The 21,782-nt window shown below is 35.6% G+C and overlaps 4 protein-coding genes across 9 annotated transcripts; all 4 read right to left on the bottom strand.

Moving 5' to 3' along the window:
- Positions 1–1,369: 1,369 nt before the first annotated feature.
- On the bottom strand, positions 1,370–4,654 carry LOC111318371 (putative serine/threonine-protein kinase At1g01540). The gene is made up of 7 exons (XM_022921239.2): positions 3,688–4,654; positions 3,393–3,497; positions 3,123–3,245; positions 2,849–3,019; positions 2,627–2,756; positions 2,307–2,516; positions 1,370–1,671 (listed from the first exon to the last, which is right to left on the bottom strand). The coding sequence occupies exons 1-7, from the start codon at positions 4,350–4,352 to the stop codon at positions 1,510–1,512; spliced, it is 1,566 nt and encodes a 521-aa protein (XP_022776974.1). The 5' UTR covers positions 4,353–4,654; the 3' UTR covers positions 1,370–1,509.
- A 2,231-nt stretch (positions 4,655–6,885) lies between these two features.
- Positions 6,886–10,633, bottom strand: LOC111299576 (transcription factor bHLH95-like). 2 transcript variants are annotated; one of them, XM_089758178.1, is made up of 4 exons: positions 9,978–10,633; positions 9,055–9,248; positions 7,900–8,352; positions 6,886–7,245 (listed from the first exon to the last, which is right to left on the bottom strand). In XM_089758178.1, exons 2-4 carry the CDS (start codon positions 9,142–9,144, stop codon positions 7,147–7,149), a joined length of 642 nt encoding a protein of 213 aa, XP_089614304.1. In that variant the 5' UTR covers positions 9,145–9,248; positions 9,978–10,633; the 3' UTR covers positions 6,886–7,146. The 2 variants fall into 2 exon arrangements, with proteins under 2 accessions (XP_089614304.1, XP_089614303.1); XM_089758177.1 differs by lacking the exon at positions 9,978–10,633 and having other exon boundaries at positions 9,055–9,939.
- A 251-nt stretch (positions 10,634–10,884) lies between these two features.
- Positions 10,885–14,172, bottom strand: LOC111301150 (uncharacterized). 3 transcript variants are annotated; one of them, XM_089758176.1, is made up of 6 exons: positions 13,593–14,172; positions 13,367–13,462; positions 13,230–13,295; positions 13,068–13,133; positions 11,312–11,632; positions 10,885–11,229 (listed from the first exon to the last, which is right to left on the bottom strand). In XM_089758176.1, the coding sequence occupies exons 1-6, from the start codon at positions 13,941–13,943 to the stop codon at positions 11,149–11,151; spliced, it is 981 nt and encodes a 326-aa protein (XP_089614302.1). In that variant the 5' UTR covers positions 13,944–14,172; the 3' UTR covers positions 10,885–11,148. The 3 variants fall into 3 exon arrangements, with proteins under 3 accessions (XP_089614302.1, XP_089614301.1, XP_022752355.2); XM_089758175.1 differs by having other exon boundaries at positions 13,367–13,465; XM_022896620.2 differs by having other exon boundaries at positions 11,312–11,629; positions 13,367–13,465; positions 13,593–14,155.
- Positions 14,173–15,232: 1,060 nt separating this feature from the next.
- Positions 15,233–20,523, bottom strand: LOC111318442 (putative E3 ubiquitin-protein ligase RHG1A). 3 transcript variants are annotated; one of them, XM_022921396.2, is made up of 6 exons: positions 20,374–20,523; positions 16,832–18,560; positions 16,317–16,367; positions 15,996–16,094; positions 15,773–15,913; positions 15,233–15,698 (listed from the first exon to the last, which is right to left on the bottom strand). In XM_022921396.2, the coding sequence occupies exons 2-6, from the start codon at positions 18,518–18,520 to the stop codon at positions 15,567–15,569; spliced, it is 2,112 nt and encodes a 703-aa protein (XP_022777131.2). In that variant the 5' UTR covers positions 18,521–18,560; positions 20,374–20,523; the 3' UTR covers positions 15,233–15,566. The 3 variants fall into 3 exon arrangements, with proteins under 3 accessions (XP_022777131.2, XP_022777083.2, XP_089614300.1); XM_022921348.2 differs by lacking the exon at positions 20,374–20,523 and adding an exon at positions 19,920–20,307; XM_089758174.1 differs by lacking the exon at positions 20,374–20,523 and adding an exon at positions 19,804–20,275.
- Positions 20,524–21,782: the final 1,259 nt, after the last annotated feature.

Consider the following 21,782-nt stretch of genomic DNA (forward strand, 5'->3'; position numbering starts at 1 on the left):
GACGCACATAATCCATATGGACCACTCTCAGAAACGTCTATCTTTATTAACCCATGATACTTCACCAATCACTTGGCAAAGTTGCATCAGTAAGTATTTCCCAACTTAACAATTTCAGATTGGGGTCAAACTGAGCTAGAACCACACGAATATTCAACGAGTTCCAAACAGATTATATTCAAATAGTAAAACTAAAAGCAAAAGAAAGAGAGGCATGAATTACGCTTACAGTGACTCAAAACGGGAGGAATCCTGACTGACTTATCTCCGAGGTTGCAGAGAAGAGCCCGGGATAATAAAAGAAAACTCGGTCACAGTTAATTCAAGCAGTTCAGACTGAAGAGGGCTTAGAGTTTGACAGATGCCATTATAAGAGTCCAGCTATACTCTTGATGTCGACCCCAACTTTCAGTTTAGGCCAACGGCAGCAAACCCATTTTTTTAAAACATATTATAAGTCATAGATAAGTATAAAAGCATTAAATTTTACAAAAAAGAAACTATAAAAAAATGAAAATGATCACATACAATAAACTTCACCAGTAAAGTTAAAAAGGATTCACGAGTGTCCTAACTCCTAATAGCATATAATAATCCATCCAAAATATTTTTAATGAAAAAAATCTCTCATTTGATGATTGCCTTTGACTTTTTTATTTTTATTATTTATTTATTTATTTAACTTTTTAGTATTGCATTGCTGTGTTAAGTAGAAATTCAATATGCGATTGAGCTTTAATGTTCTCAATGGGATTCTTGATAAGTAATTGACAAAGGCAAATCTCATAAAGTTTATGGGGCGGCAAACTAGTCAATTTTGAAGATTCAGTCAAAAAAGTTATCAGAAAAAATTAAGCTACCAAAACAGGAAATGGGGTGCCCAACATGTGTCTTATTTGTGGGGGAACCAAAAGGCCTAAACATGAAAGAAAGAAAACCCCTTCAAACTCCACAAAAGGAGAGTTCCAATTATTCCTAGCCCTCTTCTATACCTTTAGTGATCAAGGCAATCTCCTGTCACAAACAAAGCCCCCACTCCCCTTTAAAACCCGGAGGGCAATGAAATCGAGATGCATGTGAATTGTATGGCCCAAATGTTACTATTCATCACTCCCTAACTTAGTTCAAAAGAATATTTTGTCATATAATCATTTTTTATTGAGGGAATTTGTGTTCGGAGTAGAAGCATTTTGAAAACTCAAAATCATTTTTTTTTTCTGGATTATGTAGCATTGTTAGTACTGAAATCTACCTGCTCCGTTATTACCAGCTGAAACCATGTAGGAAGAAACAGTATTACAGGCATCTATTAATTTGCCAATGGCATATACTGAGCTTGGCAAAAAAAAAAAAAAAGCTATATAATCTACAAAAAGACAAATTGCATTTCAGGACGACATGAATTATGCACATACAGAGTTAGAAGTGTGTTTGCCTAAGCTGGCTCTCCATGAAAGTCATTAGTTAAACATCATGTGAATTCACCTTAACCTGAGTATGAAAGGCTATTTATTGCTCTTCAGGTTCTTGTTTTCTCCATAATGATCTATTGGTTTGGGCACCACTTTCATACCCGCTGCTATCACCTGATTCATTTACAGGTTTGTCTGTCAATCTATCCTTTACACCATCTTGTAGTGACCACATGTTCTCCCGTCTAGCTCTGTGTTCCTGAAATTCAAATGCAGAAAGAATAACCCAGATGAAACATAACAATCCCTAAAAAAAAGGTGGGTTTTGGCAGAATAACATCAACAAATTTAGGAATGATTTATATGTTCAAGAAATGTATATTGCAAAAGCATTTTCTTAACGCAGTTGGACCAAAATATCATCCAATAGATTCTAGAGGAACATGGGTAGTTTATTTCCTAGTAAATATTGTTTCATTACCCAATTAAACTCAAGCATAATCGAAAGTTGCTAATCTTGTCTTGATTTTCTCATCAATAATGAAATGATTAATGAGACAAAGTATATATGATAAATATGCATTTTCGCTAACCCAAGCAATTTTAAGATATGATTTGGTGCATTAAATTGACTAAAACACATAGCACAAGAAAAGAAACATCAAGGTAAACACATGGAAGCAAAAATTGTATGACAAAATCTACCATAAACTAGTTTGTCTAGGAAATGTTTGTGCTCCTCCATGAAGTTTTAACAACTAAAGGCATGGGGATATTAGATATCCATGGTTAAAACTCAGTACTAACAGTAAGAGATTAAAATAAGAATATTCATCTTGGAGATAATGATGTTACTATCATTAGGTATAAGCATTGATAACTATTTCAACTTACATCTCTAAACGGGAACTCATCAGCATCAAGCATATGAACCACATGCCCCATTTTTGGCCTTTTCTGAGCATTTGGGTCCACACAACGTAATGCGACTAAAAGGGCTCGCTTCAGCGCTCTGGAAGAGGGCTTTTCTGGTAACCTTGGATCCAAAACACCCTCTGCATTCCGGTTTGTAACCATTGTTTTAAGCCACTCGACCAGATTTACCTAAAAGTTGAAACAACTTACATACATTAAAAAGAAAAAAATGACCATGAAAAGCCATCTAGATTTGATCATAGGACTATTAGCAATTAACTTAGTTAAAGACTACAAACCTCCCCTTCAGGCCGGCTGTAATCCACTGGATTTCTTCCTGAAATTATTTCCATAACAAGAATGCCAAAGCTGTATACATCACTTCTCTCATTTAACATGCCAGTGCTAGCATATTCAGGAGCCACATATCTACAAAACCGAGGCAGTACTAAATGATCAGACACGATCATATGAAAATATTAGATAACCAAGAAGATTTCACAAAGAGAAGTTCAACTAACCCAAATGTTCCCATCACACGAGTTGTCACATAACTCCTCTCGGAGCCCAGGAGCTTTGCTAGGCCAAAGTCAGATACTTTCGGATTCCACTGCTTATCAAGCAAAATGTTGCTTGACTTGATATCACGATGAACAACTTTAGGCTCAAGTCCCTCGTGCAGATATGTCAACCTAAATCAATTTTCAGTTTTCGCAGACAACATTGTCAGCACACATAGGAAAGCCCAAGGACAATTCAAGCTCTGTTACCATTTTAGGTCAACCAAAAATTTACCCTTTTGCAGTTCCAAGCACTATATTCATACGGTTCTCCCATGTCAGAGGGCTGCAAGGCCCAACATCTCCATGAAGCCATTGTTCTAAATTCCCGTTGTCAACATACTCATACACAAGCATCCTATAACCACCAATTCAGTATGTTAGGAAATCCTTGAATGATGCTGAAATTTCAAAATGCCTAAAAGGTTGCAGGCATTAACATAAAGTCCAAACTTTCAATGCTGCAAATTAAGATCTAAATGCAACAAAAACAGATAGTATGTACCTATGAGGTCCTTCCGCACAATAACCAAGTAACCTCACCAAATTCTTATGCCGTACGCGCCCAATTGCTTCCACTTCAACCCTAAACTCCTTTTCAGCTTGACCCCTAAAGAAAAATACAAGAAAAACCCAAAACAAAAATTAATTTTCCCCAACAAAGACTCCATTCAACAAAGCCTCCTCTCGTTTCTGAAAAAGCTTACACTTATCCAACAAATGCATAAAAAAAACTACCAAAAAACTTCAAATTTGACCAAAAAAAAAGAAAGAAATAAAGAAAGAGATAGCATTTTTACCTATTATTTAACAGATTCTTGACAGCAACTTCAGTATTATCTTCCAAAACGCCACGATAAACAATTCCATAACCACCTTCACCAATCACATTCTCAGCCGCAAAATCATTAGTAGACTCCTCAAGCTCTCTCAAAGTATACCAATGTCCCCACCCCAAGTGGGAAACTTCCGGAACCGCCATAATCGCCATCCTTTGATCACCAGGCCGGGCCTCACCTGACCCGTGACCCGACCCGGATCCACGCTCTGGGTACGCAATCCTATGATCCTTTCCTATCTCAATGTGAATTCTGTTGCGCCCAGAGACAGGGCTGCTGTCTTCTTCTGAATGAAGAACCAATACAGGCTCGGATTCTGGATGTGGGTCCGGGTTTGAAGCTCGGTGAAGCTTAAGGTCCGGATTAGAATGACGAGATGGGTCGATCCGGATTTCCTGAATCTCCTTAGAAACTTTGGGAATAGTAGAGTTATGAGCGGGCCTAACGTTGTTGCTGCTGCTGCTTGTTGCTTTGTTTTGGCGTTTAGAAGTGAACCAAAGGGAGATAAGGAAAAGAACAATGACTATAACAGCTCCAACGCAGAGTCCAAGAACAACCCACAAACGCAAACCGAAAATTGAGGTGCGTTTCGAGAGCTGATCGTTTAAGAATGAATAACCAGACATTATCCCTGTTGTCCTTTCTTCTTCTTACAAGTTGGTTTTTGTTTCTTTTGTGCCTAAAAAAACAGTCAAATTCAAGTAATCCTTTTTGTCAAGAAACGAAGAAGAGGAAAGAGAGAACGTGATAAGGAGTGGAACTGTTGAAGGAATGATGATATTATATAAGGTCATCAAAAGAGAGAGAAAGAGTGTAGACACTGGGAGTAGAAGAGTGGGATTTTCGAAGTGAGTGAAAGAAAAAGAGGGCAGCAGCTGGCATGATGGGACCTCTAGAATTACAAGATGGAAAATTTGGGAAACCCCCTACTCAAGGCTTACTGAATGATCTGATCTTATTCTTGGCATAGCAGAAAATCTATTATAGTCAAGCATATACTCATTCATGTTATTATATTCTAATTATTATTGTGAGTGGGTTATGATATAGACATTTAATTGTTTATTAATAAAAATTTAAGTTAAAATAAATTTTCTTTTGAATTTTATTATTTTATATTTTTATTACACTTAAATAAATTATTAAACTTTAATTTTTATTCAAATAAAATTTTAATTTTAATTTATATTTAAATAAAATTTTAATTTATTTATAAATAAAATTTTAATTTATTTATAAATAAACTTTTAATATAAATTAATTTTTTATTTGAAATAAAAATCTATTTGAATATAAATTAAAAATAAAAATTAATTTAAATATAATAAAAATATAAAAATTTATTTTAAAAATAAAATAATTCAAAGACTTTTTTAATATTTTAATCCATAACTTAGTAATGGTGTAGTACAATACAAGTATACAAGTATATTTTAATTTCTATAAATATTATAATAAAAGAGAGATTTCCTTTTACACATAAGCAATCAAGATTTAAAAATTAAAAAAATTACAAGTGTTAAGATTCAATTTATAATTTTATTAAAAATTAACTCTTAAAAAAATTGAATAAATCATTTAGACTAAACTCTTACATCATTTAAATTTAAATAAATTATTTTATATAATTATTTTTAAAAGATGCAATTCATCAAATTTAAATTTTAAATAATAATATATATAATTTTTTTATTTTTAAATTAAGATTTCTTTATAAAAAAAGTTTTGGAAAAGAAAAATTATTTAGTTTAATTTTAATATTTAAACTTTAAATAAATAATAATAATAATAATAATTTTGATTGTTTGTAAGAAGGAATGTGACTACTGACTAGGTTAGCGTCTTTGACTTTGGTATGTGGATCTTCCGATTCGCGTTCAAGTATGATTTTCGAACAAAGATTCTTTGATAGTTGTCTACTTGTCTTGAGGTCGAACTACATTTGATTGTAGTATTAAGCTCTCTCACTGGAATTATTCTCTTTTTTTTTGTTTATTGCATTTTTTTTTAATTTTTATTATATTAGATGCATGCAAAAAAGTAAACAAGATTATCACAGTTTTCTTGATTTATGAAATAATTCAATAATTTTTATAATTTTATATTGATTCATTGTCAACGTATAAATATTATATTATACATTATTAATGAATCAAATAATGATATATCATAAAAATTAATTAAAAATTTTAAAAAATATATTTAGTTCTAAAAATTATATTTTTTTTATTAAGATGCCATTATGTAGTCCATATATAAATAACATTATATAATGATAATCATCAAATATAAATCTAATTTTTATTTGTCTGATTTACCAATTGCATGCTTGGCATGATTTAAAATAGGGTAAAACATCAAGTTGGGCAAACTTTTGGATCCACGGCCAGAAATGGGTCGTTAATTTTTCACCAGGCACGTATTACTGTCTCATCTTACTAGAACGTTAAGACAAAAAATAAAACTACGTTGTACTTTTTCACCAGGCACATGCAAATGTTTTTCCAAGGATGAAGCTACTTGTCTCGTGTCTGCAATGTGCATGAATGTTTGCTTTCAATATTATGAACTAAAAAACTTAAGGCGATCCTGGGTTTTCCCTTTGAGATGTTGAATGTTCGATCGAATTGTCACATGGGAGAGAAGTCACAATTTCCTTGCTCATATCATATGCCTTTGATATGCAAAGCAACAAGGCCAATATAATTAAGGTGCAAGTGAAAGGCTGATCAAAGGGTCCGCCAGGTTGCCCACCTGACAGCGAAATTTCTCGGACGATGATCACATCAACTCCATAATGGTTAAAAATATGATTTTGGGGTCATCCTCAAATATCACTGATCACATTTGCCTCATCATTTCAATGCCTCGACTATTAGGTATGGCAGTCAATGCGAAGCAAAGCCAGAGTTTTGGGCTACTTTTGTGTTACTTTGTTCCTTTTATTTCTGAAAAGATTACAGATGTTTTCTTCGAACATACACAGAAACCACCGATGTAGATTTTTAGCCATTTTTGTCTATTTACAGTAGTTCATTTTGGGGATCACATTCCTCAACCCTGGAATTCAATTAGATTTCCATTTCAATGGAAACATTATTGGCAGGATTATTCCCAAATGTAATGCAGCCTAACAAATCGATCAGCAAAATAAAGGGGTAAAAGATAAGGCGATGAAACTGTATATATTGGTAAACTGAGCTCTACATACTCTTTTCGTCTTCTACATATTTGCATTATCAAAATTTCAGTTTGGACATTTAATTATTTCTTGAAAACGATTTGTTCCCCAATAACATTGGATTTGCCTCACATGCAGACAGAAACTTTCCTCAATTTCCTGTAGGGAAGGCTAACTAGGATTCAAGCCTGTGGGGTGTAAAGCATTGACCATACTTTGTGTTGATTTGCTAGTATATATTAACATGACATGAGCCATAAGTTCATCTCTCCTGCAGCCAGCTTGAATGTCTCCTCAACCGACAGTGCCTCCGGAAATTGGTCAGACGCTGCTCCAGCCTAATCCAGGAAAAAAAAAAACCCCACATTGTCAGGGAAAGTAGTTTAATAAGGCGGACACGATTCTTATAAAGTATATAAATGCATCAGTTACATTTTTTTAAGAGCAGCTATTGAACATATACCATTGAATCTTGCACCGACTGTTTATTTAAGGCGTTTCGAATCTCAATGGTGAGCTGTCTTCTAAAATTTAAAGATACGAATAAAGAACCATTTTGGCTGACCTTTTCTGTATCTTTATTCATTGTTGCCATGGAGGCATGGACCATGGGTTTCTTTCTATTGTCCTCACTGTGCATCACATTCAATTAATTTTTACCTCTAGATTTTACCACCAATTAAAGCCTAATGAAAGAGCATGTAGGTTACTCATGATGGAAAATTTACAGGCATTATAATTAGAAGTTTTGGTTCCTTTCATGTATCCAAAAAAAAGAGCAATGTCAGCATGAATTAATCAATTATAGTAATTATCTGGTAAAATCTCCCATTAATTGGCAAAACTTTAAGTCATTCTAACAAAAAATTTCTCTTTCCGATCTAATTGAATTGAGAGAAAAAACGCCACATCTAGTTAGAATAAAAAATGAACAAAGCAAGGATATATTTCAGAAAGATTTAAGAGGCCATGTTTCTTAGGAGTATGCTTACATGGACATGGATCATGTACATGCAGCGATATTGATCCGAGGAAATGTGAGCAGACACCACCTCCAACTGATGCTTTTCTAGTATGTACAAGATGGTGGCTAATATCCCTGGCTTCCTCGGTGAACAGACACTGATTTGTGCATCATCCCCGCACATATTAATTACGACATTCGGAGAAAACCATGTTTGAAAGCAAGCTGGAGAAATTTGGGCTGCAAATGTTTGAGACACGTCTATGGTCATTGGATGGTTATTTGTAGGTCCCTGATCTGTCAAGAATGCTTCCCTTGATTCAGTAACTTGCACATGCGATGTGATTACGGATGATTGGTCATAGTCAACAATTGTTGGACTCCTTAGTCTCTCAAGCTTTTGTTTTTGAAGTGTTTGGAGAGTCTGTTGAAGGCTTTTGATGTATGTTACCGCTTCATCAACAATGGTAGACTTGTCTGCCTGTAAAAAGATTAAGGATTAAAGTATTAAACAGTTAAGTTTAATTTATGTTTGTCAACTTGTCTGCAACATGTTAGTGCCTTTTAAATATTAAAATGAAGAGATCAAGGCAAGCAGCTTCTTATGAGATACAGTAAGAATTTGCTCTTGGACTAGAATAGATTTCAATCAATTTTCTTTCAAATAAACAACTAAGATGTCTAAAATGGCGAAATTTAAACAGACACACGGAAGGAAACTAATGCAAATCCGAAAGAGATATCTTTATTCTGCCAAGCTTGCCTCCTTGCTCTTACACTACTTTCATATCAGAAATTTCTCTTTATATATCGACTTTGTCATCAACTACATTATTACAAAAACAATCCAAATGTTCTGAAATGTATGCTACTAATATTTAAGTTTATGTAAAATTGAAAAGAAATTTCATCAGAATTTCTTTTGAAAGAATCCCGTGTAATTAAAAGTTGAAACACAAACAATAACTTTCTGGAGGATCAGAAATCTGCATTAAAGGATTCCTATCAGAATTAATGATAAGACATGCAATTAATTTACTCTTTTTTTTTCCTTGGAGTAAACGTTCATGCAAGTGATGAAACTTGGATATAGATATCATGGAAAGCAAATTCTTTTCTTTTCCATCTCCCTTAGGCCATAATTTTTTTTTTTCCATCTTACATATAACTATGTATTAATTACCTTAGCAGACAGTTGAGGAAGCAAAGCGTGAAGACTAGAGAACATGTTCCTCATCTTCTTCCTCCTTTCTCTTTCTGTCCATATATGCATCTCATGCTCCGATTGATCGCCAGCATCACCACAATCACCATTAACCTGTCCCTTTTTCAAGCTTCCTTTCCTACTTCTCTTCTGACCCACCTGTGCTATGGCTACTGTATCCATCTCAACCATGTTTCAATATTTGGGCTATTAGAGCTTGAATTATATGGTTTTATGACCAAACTTTTTCTTCAAGGCATCAACCACAATTCCCCGATCAATCAACCAGGAAGAGAATTGAAAAGAACCCAAAAAAAAAGGGTTTAATCATCAATTTATCATATAATATTTCCTTGAGGAGATATAGAGGTGTGATTTGTACATTTATAAAATGGAGAGAAAGTTAAACAAGGGAAGTTTTTTTATGAAGAGAAAAAGGTGGCAGAAGTGTACAGAAGTGGAGAAGATGATGAATGAGCTTGTAAGGAAAGGACCAAAATACAATCATGAGACAATGCCGTTATTTGGCTTCCAAACAAAACCGAAAGCTAAGCTCTTTGTTCAGAGTTTATTAAAAATATTTCTAAAGTGGGGCCCTGGGTATCATATTCTTCTAGCATGTCCACCCTCTTTATCCTTTTATTTACGACACTGACATTTTACAAAATTCCTTTTTTTTTTTCAGAAGAAATTTTATGTTTACCTATTTTAGAATAAATTGTCTATGATCCTGAAGGAAACAGGTAGGAAATTAATTTATGGAAATTTTAACTGATTTGAAATAGGGAAAGAACTAATTTTGTGTGATTTACAAGTTTTGCCACCACTAAAAAATGAAAATTAAATGCCAATGAGCAATGGCAGATGTGTAAATATGAGTGAAATTGAGGCTAAAAACTAACCTCTCAGCCAGCAAGATGCTTTAGGTACCCAGACGCGTCAAAACAACAAAACTAAACAAGCATGATTAAAAAGTTCCAATTCCTGCATTCCATCTGTATCCTTGGTTCAGCTGTTTAAGTTTTTCAAGCAAATGACGATATCAGTATCAGTTTAAAGTGCAGCAGATGAAATTGATAAAACCCGGGCAATCTTTTTCTTTGTTGTATCTTTCTGTCAATCATATATAAAACGCAAAAGTTTCAGTTTCAGAAACTTTCTATTTATTTTTTATCGTTCAAAGATGATTGCCAGTCAAGTGTAACTTATCAATACTTTTTGAAGATTCCCTGAAGAGGAAGAATAATAAAGAAACAAAGTAAAGCTGAAAGTTTTGTTTTTTTATGAACGCCAATCGTCATTACGCGGCAAAACCAACTCCCTTTTGATATGAAGAATCTTTGTGTTATAATTCCTTTACGAAACACCTCCATCCTCTCCTTTTAGGACCTATTCCTGATTGTTTATTGAGATTAACAAATGAATACGAACGAATAAAAATTAAACATATTCACGAATTGTTATCTATTCACAAATTATTTGTAATCATCCCGTTCATTTACCCTAATTTCAAATGATAGAAGGCTTAACATATGTTCCACAACAATTAACATACGGTTCCTTGAGTTGATTCAGAGAGAATACGTTTCTACATTAAAATTAAGTCCTAATAAAATTTTAGATTTTCCTAACTATCTTCTTAAAAAAACCTAACATATGGTTGAACAAATTGTTACTTGTTAGCCATTCAAGGTCTCATCATTGAAATGAAATGAGGCTCATTTCTACATTTTTGATAGAATGGGGAGCGTTTTACTTGAGAAGAAGATACTGAAAAAAAAAAAAAAACAATTTTTAACTCCATAGAACTGGAAAAAGAAAGAACATGTATTTATAAATGATAGTAATTATCACTTTATGCAGAGGAAGGACGATATGAAAGGGATGCCAGTAGCATCTATCCCATAGTGTCGACCTGTTACAATTTATAACATAAATAACTGGAACAAGTATAAAGGTCACCAGTTTCAATGTCATTTGCAGCTTCTATGGTTTTTGAACCAGAGGAAGATTTAGACATGGTGATGGTGGTCTCAGGTTTTTACATTCAGTTTCTCGACAATTTCTGCTTGGCTAAGACACACCTGATGAAGAGTTATTCCCAGCACGATTCATCTCTAATTGAAGTTGTGACCTGCCTTCATTACAGATTTCCTTCACATTACAAAAAAAAAAATGCTTACGTTAATCCCAGAAATTTTCTGACAGATTCATTACATGTTCATGCTAAATTTACCTTAGAAGATGTGGAGTGGCTGAAGGGTCCATACTGTGGCTCAGCAGATGGTTCAAAACCAAATGAAGCTTTGAAATTAGATACATTAGCAGCCGAAGGTGCAATAATTGGCTGATTTGAGATGGGGCATGGGTTGGAAAGATTAAAGGTAGTGTTCGAGCTTTCTTCATTTGAAGAAAATGTGCCTGCTCCTGCGTTGGGACTGAAGAATCCATTTCCCTCCTCATAATCCATGCCTGTGGGAGGCATTTGCGTTGGCTGTAGTACTCCAGGTAAGTACATTGGGTACAAACTCAATCCATTTCTCATTGATAACATCTGCTAAAGAAATGACGACAAATCAAACTGACTTTTCATGATTCTAGCTCAGTTTGTATTGCACCATACCATCACACATATCAAACTAACGATTTTAAAATAAATCCAGTTTTTACCATTTCATCTTCACTCAGTGTTTATTGACTTCCATACCATCATGTGCAACAGCCGATATTATCATCATCACACAAAATATAAATGTATAAAAATGAAACAAATCCCTTTCTCTTCTAATCACGTCCATGACCATCATCAAAAACAAAGTGATCTAAGTATGAATAGAGTTAAAAGCATCACATCATTGCCTAACCTCTCCTTTCCTCCCACTCCTAGTCTTGATACCATAAACACTTAAAAGTTTCTCCATTGCAAGTGCAAAATCATAAGAAAATGTAGACTGATTAGTGGCACATGACTGCAGAAACTGCTTTGTCATAGAGACATTCAACAGAGAACTATGCCAAATCCTCTCTGTGAACTCTGGTAATACACATTATCAAACTTAGATGGTGCATGAGGTCATTAAATGCCAACATTGTGAGATGTTAGTATAATTCACATAAATTTTCTTCAGTGCTTCAGCAAACTAGAGAGTTACATGTGGGACCAGTTGGTGTGCTACTGCTATAGCTGCAAAGCCTATAAGCAACCTCTTTGCGACGTGAGAATCCAAAAGTGTGGCAACCAATAAGTACAACAATCTCTTAAATAGTGAATTTTCTGGATGCAAAAATCCTGATGCCATGTCATGGGTAACTCTAGAGATGTCTTTCAACCCTAGTTAGACGTGGGATAGAAGGCAAATGTTACAGTCAAGCCAAACTGTATAGAAAGGCCCACCGACCCTGTTGATGAGGTTACAGGTGGCAAGGGCAAGCATTATAGAACAGTAGACAATGCCTGTGCAGAAGAGCCCAAGAGCAGTCTTAGCACACAACGAATGAAAAACATCTTCAGGAAGGGAAAGATTGTTGTTGGCATCACACTCAGTCTTGTTGACGATATTGTAAGAGATTATGGCAGAGGCATCGCAACCATCCACCATTTAGCCATGAAGGAAGAGGCCGGGGGTGGCAGCTGCAGTGCTGGGGTGGCTCTGTATTCTCAGGAGGAAGAAAGGACTTGCATATGAAGGAGAAGACAGGATGAGTATGCAAATATAATGGGATAGAGCAAAACGGAAGGAAAAAATGTAGGAAGCTTCATGGATAGAAGTGATTTTAGGAAGGTTCCTTATTTCGTTAGAAATGAGGAAGAGTGTGTTTCTTTTTTTGTTTTTCCATGTATTTGCATAGATTTCTTAAACAGATAATAGAAATTAAGAAGAATCAATGAAGTAGTAACATAAATAACCCCAAGCATTTCTTAAATCCGGGCAGGCACAATTATAAAACGACAACGTAATACACCAAAATAAGAAACAGAAAAGAACACTTACCTGTACTTGAAGCTGAAGCTGCTTCAAGTACTCGATCGCCTCGTCAAGCATCGAAGCCTTATCCGTCTATCTCTCCAAAGAAGATAAAACTCATTTATTACAAAAAAAAAAAAAAAAAGAAGAGAGAGAAGGCTATGTTTGGTTGCGGCAGTTTTTAAGTACCTTATTGGAGTTTGGGATTAGATCCTGTAACGCTTTCATTTTCTCATTTATCCTACTTCTCCTCCTCTGCCAAACAAACAAAAACAAAAATTAATCAAATTCGTTTTGAGAAACTGGAACTGTTAAAAAATTCAAACCTTTTCCGACAAGTTATGGACTTCGGCTGCTCTGCTTCGCTTCAATGAACTCCTTGGCCGCTCCTGAATTGATGGCACCTTCGATGCTGCCGGAACCTTCTAGATTCGCAAACGTAATCTTAATCAAAGCTTTCGCTATTGGTGAAAAAGAAAATTCTAAGCTTTCATTTTTTAAAAAAAAAATTTAAGGATTGAAAATTAAAGAAAATCATTTAAATTATTTTACCTCGCTGTCATAACTGAAATCACCAGCAGAAGACAACGCATTGTCGGCGCTATCTTTAACATTGGCTCCAAAATAAGTTTCAGGATCGGAGAAATTGGCTCGAGACACTGACTCGGCTCGAACAGCCGATCCGTCGAGCCGGTTCCGATCCTCAACCGATACTGCCATCCCGGCGCCAGAATTACCCACCAACGGCGGCAATTCCGGCACTTGAGACGGAAAAGAGTGAACACACTTGGCCTTGAATTGCATGCACGAAGAAGAGGAATTGTGAATGAGTTGGTTAAGGAACATGGAGATTTCTTCGGGTTCAGGGTTTGTAGATGGAGCTGATCCGTACAGATGCGCCATTAAAATGAGTCAGAGCAGGCATAAAAGCAGAAACGTTTCTGATTGAGTTGTTTTTGCTTTTTTTCTTCTTTTTCTGTGCTGATTTTGTTCTCTTTTTTGGGTTATTTAAAAAGAGGTTAAAATAACAAATTAATGTGAAATTTTGATTACTGTAATAAACAGATATGAAGCTCTTTTTCCTAAAGTTTGCATAATCAAATTTTAATTAACTCCCGCCCTAATTAAACAGACGGTCCAAAATTTTTATTATTGTCATCTAGGCCCCCCTTTTTTTTATTTTGAATTTACCACCAAATTTTGCTTAATTTGAAAAACGGAATCGAATTTTTTTCAGCTTTTTATTGAATTAAAAATATAATTTGATGACATCCGGTGTACAAATTTTAACATTATTATTTTTTATAAAAAATTAAAAATATTAAATTAAATCTTAAAAGGTGATAGTGATTTTCTTTTTGACATTTTGAACTGTCAACCTTTAAACTTTAAATTTTTATTATTAAATTTAAAATTTTACTTCAAATATCGTTTTTGAAGTTCAATAAGATAAGGGATGGAAATGAAATTATGGAGCATTCAAGGGAAGTCGGTGTTGGATTAAAAGAAGGAAAAAAAAAAGTCAAAGAGACAAGTTTGAGCCTTGACTGTCTTATCCAACCAAACGTCAGCTGCAATACCCGAGGCCACTTTGTTAGTGTGGCGTGTTAGCAACAAGCTCTGCTCCAAATCAACCATGGGATTTTTAGGATTACAGATTGGATTACTCCTCTCAAAACTCAAAGCTAACAATGTAGAATTTGCTGACTGCTGTTCCTGCTGCTGCATTTAACAATGTAGATGATGGCTCAGGCTTGTTATGTTTTAGTTTTTGTTGTCAGATAAATGAGGGAAGATGAAGATATGGAAATTGTAGATTTGACCAAATGATGGTTACGGATACGTTACCCTCAACAAAAGTATGGGTTACACTAGTTTGCTAGCTCATGTTAATTATGGAGGTTGCTTTCAAGCCTTCAATGTCACAGCATTACTTTGTCTAGTTCAAGGTTGCTTTCAAACTATCATCTCTCTGATCACTTCCCTTATCTCAACTTGTGCAAGAAAATATTGAACTAGGCAGTACAGACGACAAAGAAATTAATGATTTTAGACATTTCAAAACTCCATAATTAAAAGTTTCTTTTAAAATTTTAGATCTTCAAAGAATCCATTAAGCACTCATTTGAAGTACGAGCAGCTGTAACAAACAAGAACGAGCAAAAAGATAAGTAACAAAAAAGAGACGAACATCAAAATGTAAAGAGAGATTCTCTATATATGTCGCCAACGGGCTGAAGATTCATACATAAAATAGTGCAATGGTTAAAACGAAAAATGTAGAAACTAGTTTTCTGATCCCAGCGCTTCAGACATCTGTGTGTCATCCACCCAGAAATTGCTTTGTTTGACAGAATTGGAATTAAAAATGCCTCTGGCTTTTGAATTAGAAATGCCATGAACCATACCGGAATGAAAACTGTGAAGGCCACATAAGGCACACTTGAGGGCATCAGGTCCAATGAATCAATGCCGGTCCTTTCTCTGACCAGGAGGAACTGATTGCCCAAAAACAAATGGTTTGTCTTATTTACTCATAGCCGTTGTTTTACAAATGGGGCACAAGTTTTTGTGCATCAACCATTGTTTAATGCAATCAGCATGGAAGTTGTGGCCACATTCCAGTGTTCCAAGGTCTTCTCCATCATTATATTCTTCCTGCATGTTTTTAAACAATTATTCAAGAGGTTCACTGAATCAATAAAGAAACCACAGGCGAGAAAAATCTTTACCTGACAAACACAACATGGCTCTGCCTCTAACTGAGCTCCTGGTGCACTAGAGTACTTTTGTCGTTTCAGATGGTTTAATATAGTTTCTTCACTCAACCCTGTGTTTACGTTACCAATGCGCTCTTCCAGAGCCAACAACTCCTATTACCCACAAAGGAATTCTACCGTGAGAACAAATTTCAAACTCAGAAAGGATAGTAGATGCCAAGAATATAGATACTACCTCATATGACATGTTATCAACATCAAGCCGCAAGTCCCTATGCCGATCATGAATATCAGCTACCCCAAAAAATACCGATTGATCAAGGATCATAACATCCTGCCATACAAGCAGAATTAGAAAGAAAAAATGTCACTAGTTTGGTCAGAAGTTCTTATCCACACCCTTTGCCCATTGTAGCTTAAATTTGAAGAATGGCTATCTATACGAACATAGCAACAAATGAATAATAATAAATAAAACAATTTTTTCATGCTTCCATGTTTCAATTGATTATGATAGAACTGCATCAAATTACACCATAAATATAAAAAACCTTACCTCAAAAGGCAAGTTCTCACCCCTACGCATGAGATCCAAGACATTGCGAATCTGCCCCATAAACACACTGTCAGATCCAGTTGACTAGTTCTTAGCTAAGACCATTTAATGTTGCAAAATACATTGGATGCAGGTAAAAACAAGAATTGACTAGATAAATGTCATTTACTTTAGTGAGATCAACATAACGACTAAAGTGCAACACATGAATGATTCATTCATAGACTAGTGCAAGCATTTTGGATAAGAATTCCCAATGGCATGTCTTTCAGACAAAAGCTACTAAGAAAAAACAGACACATGTTATTCTCCACAATTAGCATTGCACTATCATACAACAAAAAGAAGTTTCTCCTATATCTATACCAGATATGCAATAAACAGTAACAACTAGATAGGCAGCAAATCAAGTAGTAATGATGTTAAGAGAATCACAATTATTTCTTCTTATGTTTGAATTTAAAGGGAAAGGTTAAAGCTATCACAATCAGAAAAGATGCAGTTCTATGGCGAACCTCAGACACAACAAGCCTGCTTCTTCCTTCAGTAGCAGCAGCTAAAGTCCGCAATGAATGGGGCATTCCAACCAAACCAGCATCTTGTCTCTCCAACCATGAAACTGACCGAGGGTATGGTCGATGGTGTCCCTGATTAGCTATTCCAGAGGAAAGCAGCATCTCTTCGGGAGAAGTAGGAGGTCCTGAAGAAAGTGACGAATGACTGCCCTGACCTCCGGACTCAGTACCAAGGGAAGACATCAATGATCGACGAACAAGTTCTGAGAATCTCCGTGGGTATCGTGAAGAGGGGTTGGGACGAGGAACCCATGGCGAGGCAGATGATGCATTGGCACCAGAACTTGAGCCAGCACGAGATGTGGAAGAAACATTTCCAGGAGCACTTGTATTTCCACTGCTTAAACCTCGATTTGTGGGATTTCTAACTGAAGTTCTCAAATCAGGTGCAGGAACAAACATAGGATGATCTACCGGGTTCCTAGTGATGCTTCTTAACTGATTTCCCTCGCGTGGTACAGCATTTCTATCCCCAGATGCATTAGAACTTGATAAATTGCCAGTTCTTGAGCCAGAACCTCCATTCCACCTAAATGACTGCACATTTCGAGGCACATTTGGAACATGAATTACAACATTTGGGTTTTGTGGACTTGCATTATCTACCACTGGTGCTGACCTTAAGCCCAGAGAATGATCAGTTGGAAGAAGACTTGATGACTGCTGTGAAGACGAAACAACAGATTGCATGGCTGTATCAACTGTAGGAAACATTGGAGGCACGATAGGTTCTTGTATACTTGATGGATTTATTCTTATCCGGAAATTCCGGTGTGTGCTCTCTGAAATTGGCAAAACAATTGGTTCAGGAACACTGTCAGAAGCTGATCCTCTTACATCTAAACCAAGTATAGGGTGTGCCAGTCCTGAGGGGGCAGATATATTCACGCTGCTTCCTGCACTATGGCTAGCAGAAACTCCATGCCATGCACTACTTTCTGCTTGATGGAAGTAGCTAGAACCTCCACTCAAAGAAGACTGCCCAACATTTCCTTCAAGAGCCTTTCTTTTGCACGATGATCGGCGACCCTCATATGAGCAACCAGGTCTGGCTTCATCATCATCCACAACATACCCACCACTTCCAGAAGAGAGTAGAAATGCTTCAGGACCAGCACCAGATGAAATCCGTTCATTTTCAGATCCACGGGGCTTATATGGATTAGACCGTTCTGTAACTTGAAAGTTATTAACACCATGACCAACCAAGCCTGCATTTAAGTTGAGATTCTGGGGAACTGTATCAGAATTAGAACTTTGAACAAATAGAGAGTTCTGTTCATACTGCTGCTCTTCTAAGCTGGGACCAGCATTTGCAGAAGCACTCATGGAAGATGACCATCCGTGGTCTGTTTTCAGCTCATTATGGCTAACCTCAATCTGTGTGCCACTAGAACTAGGCTCTCCCAGGTTCCATCTGCCCAGCTCCTGCTCCTCTCGACCAATAGAGTTCACATATCCAATGCTCATGTCATTAGGTGACAGCAAACAATCAGGCAGTCTGTTTTCTATAGGATTTCGAATATTATTCCAGCACACCTGCTGGTCTATAGCAGCATTAGTTGACGTAGAGCCATGGTCAAAGAAGGTTTCAGGCAAGGAACCAATAGTACCCCTTTGCCCCTGCATTAGGGCTTGTATGAACTTCAGCACAAATTATTGTGAAGTCCTGAAGAATATTCCAATACAAATTGTAAGTCCTCAATCAGCACAACAAAGTGAAAGAGAAGCAGTGGCATTACAAATGATTCTAGACAAAGTACTGGTCTATAAAAATACAAAACAAACCATTATAAATATGTTTCAATCAATTGTCGGATTTCTAATAGTAAGAGAATAGTTCAAGTAGGATCAATGTTGCCTTATAGTGACCATTTTGCGCCTCTCATACATCAAGAAACCAATAGTTGCAAACAACTTTTCACCAGGGTGAGCAACGCCTTGCAAATGTTACTTGGAATTTTCAATAATGCTTGATAACATGCATGCTCTCCAACAACACAGAAGAAACAAACAACATAAACAGAGAACATCGAAGGAATAGCAACTGCATCTAAAATCTAATATCTAATAGTAATAACAGGATAACGAGGCTGCAGATATAAGACAGCGACCAGAAATTATACACAAATGCAGTAATTAGTCTGCAATGGGCAGCAAATAATTAAGCCAAGTGATCTCACTGCAACCAGTAACATAGAGTTTAGACAATGTAACTAATCAACAAAGACACTGTTTTGTCCGGTACAGCATAGCATCAACAAAAAACCACCAAATGTGCAGCTAGCAGCAAGGTCAAGTAACCCATCCTAATGTGAAGTATTCCCAAATTTAATCCACATAGGATATTCAGACATATTTATACGTCACAAAAGCTTGAAACCACTATCCTAGACTCCAGAAAAGGGCATGGAGCAACTAAATCTGGAAATTTTAAAACCTTTAAGGGGAACCAAAATCAAACGACAATGAGCATCGAGTAGCAGCAGATATCCGACTCTTCATCTATAGAACAAAAGGCAAAAATATACAAAGAAAAATACACTGAACGAATAAACAGGAGAAAAGCATTCCAGCTGTAGTTATTTCTTTTCTATATCTTCCCTCAGCACATCCCACTCCACCCTAACCCCAAAGCCACCATATAAAAGAAAAGAGGAAAGATAGAAGACAACTAAACAAAAAACAAACGTAAAATGCAATAGAGGATCTAAGGTCAAACAAGGCAACTATGAGCACCATCTCTCTAAAAATCAGCTATTACAAAAGACAGCTTCAATAATCAAACATCTAGTGAAAACACAGCAAAAAATAACAGAATTTAAACGCAAACAGGAAAAACCTCAAAATAATATGCATATTTTGAAATCCAAAATACATAAAAATCAAAACTTTGAAAAAAAAAAAGGTACCCTTTGAAAACCAAACAACCCCAAATCAAGGAAAAACCAGAGAATATCCTTCATATCCCATCTGACCATCAACCGATCAAGAAAAAAAGGCATGAAAACACACTCAAAGAACTCACCTAAAGAGCGGAAATGAAGGAACTTGATCGATCTAAGAGAATCTTAAGAAGAAAACAAAGGATTAAACCACAAAAACAGGATAAAAAAGCTGTCTTGAAGCTATTCTCCTCCCCTTTTTCACGAAAAATGGAAGAGAAAGAAGAAAACAAGATAAAAAAAAAACCCACTTCAGCAATGGGAGGATGAGAGAGGCCTTGAAAGATAAAATAAATTGAGAAATGAAAATACCATACAAGAAATAAAGAGAGAGATTAAAAGAGGACAGTAGCCTTCAATTTACCAAAAAACCCTGCTGAAAGAGAAAGCGAGATAAAAAAGAACAGAAAGAAAGATAGTAATGGTCATAAACAGCAGTTTCCTACCAAAGAATCGATCATTTGAAAAACAAAAACAATAAAAACAAATACTTCAACAAACAACAACTAGGCAAAGGTGTCCTGTTTGGCCGCTTACCAAATGGCTTTCAGGTCTCCATCTTTTTTTTCCTTGTCAAGATGTTTACCCATCTTTCCCATTCTCTCTATATGCAAAAAAGATTTTAAAGAAAAAAAAAACAACCCTTTTACCTTCACTGTCCCTCTCTATATAAGTGAAATTATATTAATATAATTAAGACCCGTCTCCCAATGCGGTTCGTAGGCAAAGCCCCACAAAACACTAGACCCCCTCTGTTTCCATCTCGTTCACGCCAAGCACTGGCCCTTCCCCGCGCCCTCCCCTTAGGCCTTTTACCCGTCCACATGCCAGCTCTTTCTCGCCCTTTCCTTACCCCTCTCATTGTATGAGTAGCCAGCCACCTTTTCTTCTTACCAAAAAACCCAAGAAATTTTAGGTTTAATATTTAAATAAATTTTCAAACTTTACTTTACAATGTAAATAAATTTTCAATCTTTTATTACATAAAATTTTGTAATATAAAATATTTAATTTTTTATTTTTATATTAGATAATTTAATTTATAAAAAATACTTATTCTATTAAGTAGACTATATTAATTCAATTTTAAGATTTGGTAAATATAATTACAATGAAATAAAAATTCATAATTTTAATTTTATGTAATGAAAGATCAAGAATTTATTTACATTTTAAAGTAAATTTTGAAGATTTATTAATCAATTTTCCAAAATACACTTAAAAATGTTAAAATACGAACGTGGCTTTGGTGTAGTTTTATAAGGATCTCAGTTGATTGACATCAAATTTTGTTCCTTTTTTTTCGCAAACATCTAAAAAATCTATTTGCTTTGTGAATTGTGAGCATATAAATGTTGACTATCACTCCTCAGATTTGGAATTTGCTTCATTCTTTTCTCCATCACATATTCTCAAAGGAAAAAAAAAAAACAAATCATGTAGGGAGCGATTTGGCAAGTGACAGCCACCCCTTACAGAAAAAAAAAATACCAACAAGAGATGGGACAATAACTTGAATTCTCTGTCGGTATAATTTTTGGTGGAAAATGTCAAACGGAGAGATGCATCGGTGGACGAATAGAAATGTCGTTGCTTTGCTTAAAGGAGGTGTGAATGCAACGACCCAAATGAGCAAAACTTTGCAGGTCGTTGCCCCCAAACTTTCGTTTAATATTTCGACTCTTGCCGTTCATATCTCAATCCTGAGGGCCTCTGTCCCCTTTGTCTTGTACTGTTTTTCTAACCCTTATTTTATTGATTTTTTTCTTCCCACAAAACCATTCAAAGGTGGCTGCTTTGCTTCACTTTTTTATCATACCATTGTGTCCATCTGCTTATACAACCACGTTGTTTAATATCTTTCATTGGGAATTGATTAATAAGATAAGCATGATGGTGATTCCCCATCTTCCTAAGCGACTATAGAAACTTGGCCTTCCTGTAAA

Source organism: Durio zibethinus, chromosome 3, assembly GCF_047325235.1.
Source record: "Durio zibethinus cultivar Kanyao isolate XHJ-2024 chromosome 3, ASM4732523v1, whole genome shotgun sequence".
In the NCBI taxonomy this organism is placed as follows: domain Eukaryota; kingdom Viridiplantae; phylum Streptophyta; class Magnoliopsida; order Malvales; family Malvaceae; genus Durio; species Durio zibethinus.

Excerpts from the sequence above, each read along its gene's own strand:
- LOC111318442 (XM_022921396.2), bottom strand. The coding sequence starts at position 18,520 with ATGCAGGGGCAAAGGGGTACTATTGGTTCCTTGCCTGAAACCTTCTTT. Across the intron at positions 15,914-15,995 it reads TTGATAACATGTCATATGAG|GAGTTGTTGGCTCTGGAAGA; the intron begins GTAGTATCTATA and ends TGTGGGTAATAG. Across the intron at positions 15,699-15,772 it reads AGCCATGTTGTGTTTGTCAG|GAAGAATATAATGATGGAGA; the intron begins GTAAAGATTTTT and ends AAAAACATGCAG.
- LOC111318371 (XM_022921239.2), bottom strand. The coding sequence starts at position 4,352 with ATGTCTGGTTATTCATTCTTAAACGATCAGCTCTCGAAACGCACCTCA. Across the intron at positions 3,246-3,392 it reads TGTGCGGAAGGACCTCATAG|GATGCTTGTGTATGAGTATG; the intron begins GTACATACTATC and ends TGGTGGTTATAG. Across the intron at positions 2,517-2,626 it reads ACAGCCGGCCTGAAGGGGAG|GTAAATCTGGTCGAGTGGCT; the intron begins GTTTGTAGTCTT and ends TTCAACTTTTAG.
- LOC111299576 (XM_089758177.1), bottom strand. The coding sequence starts at position 9,267 with ATGGTTGAGATGGATACAGTAGCCATAGCACAGGTGGGTCAGAAGAGA. Across the intron at positions 8,353-9,054 it reads TTCCTCAACTGTCTGCTAAG|GCAGACAAGTCTACCATTGT; the intron begins GTAATTAATACA and ends ATCTTTTTACAG. Across the intron at positions 7,246-7,899 it reads TGTACATGATCCATGTCCAT|GCTGGAGCAGCGTCTGACCA; the intron begins GTAAGCATACTC and ends TTCCTGGATTAG.
- LOC111301150 (XM_089758175.1), bottom strand. The coding sequence starts at position 13,943 with ATGGCGCATCTGTACGGATCAGCTCCATCTACAAACCCTGAACCCGAA. Across the intron at positions 13,466-13,592 it reads ATTTCAGTTATGACAGCGAG|AAGGTTCCGGCAGCATCGAA; the intron begins GTAAAATAATTT and ends TTGCGAATCTAG. Across the intron at positions 11,633-13,067 it reads AGCTTCAGCTTCAAGTACAG|CAGATGTTATCAATGAGAAA; the intron begins GTAAGTGTTCTT and ends TCATTTCTTTAG.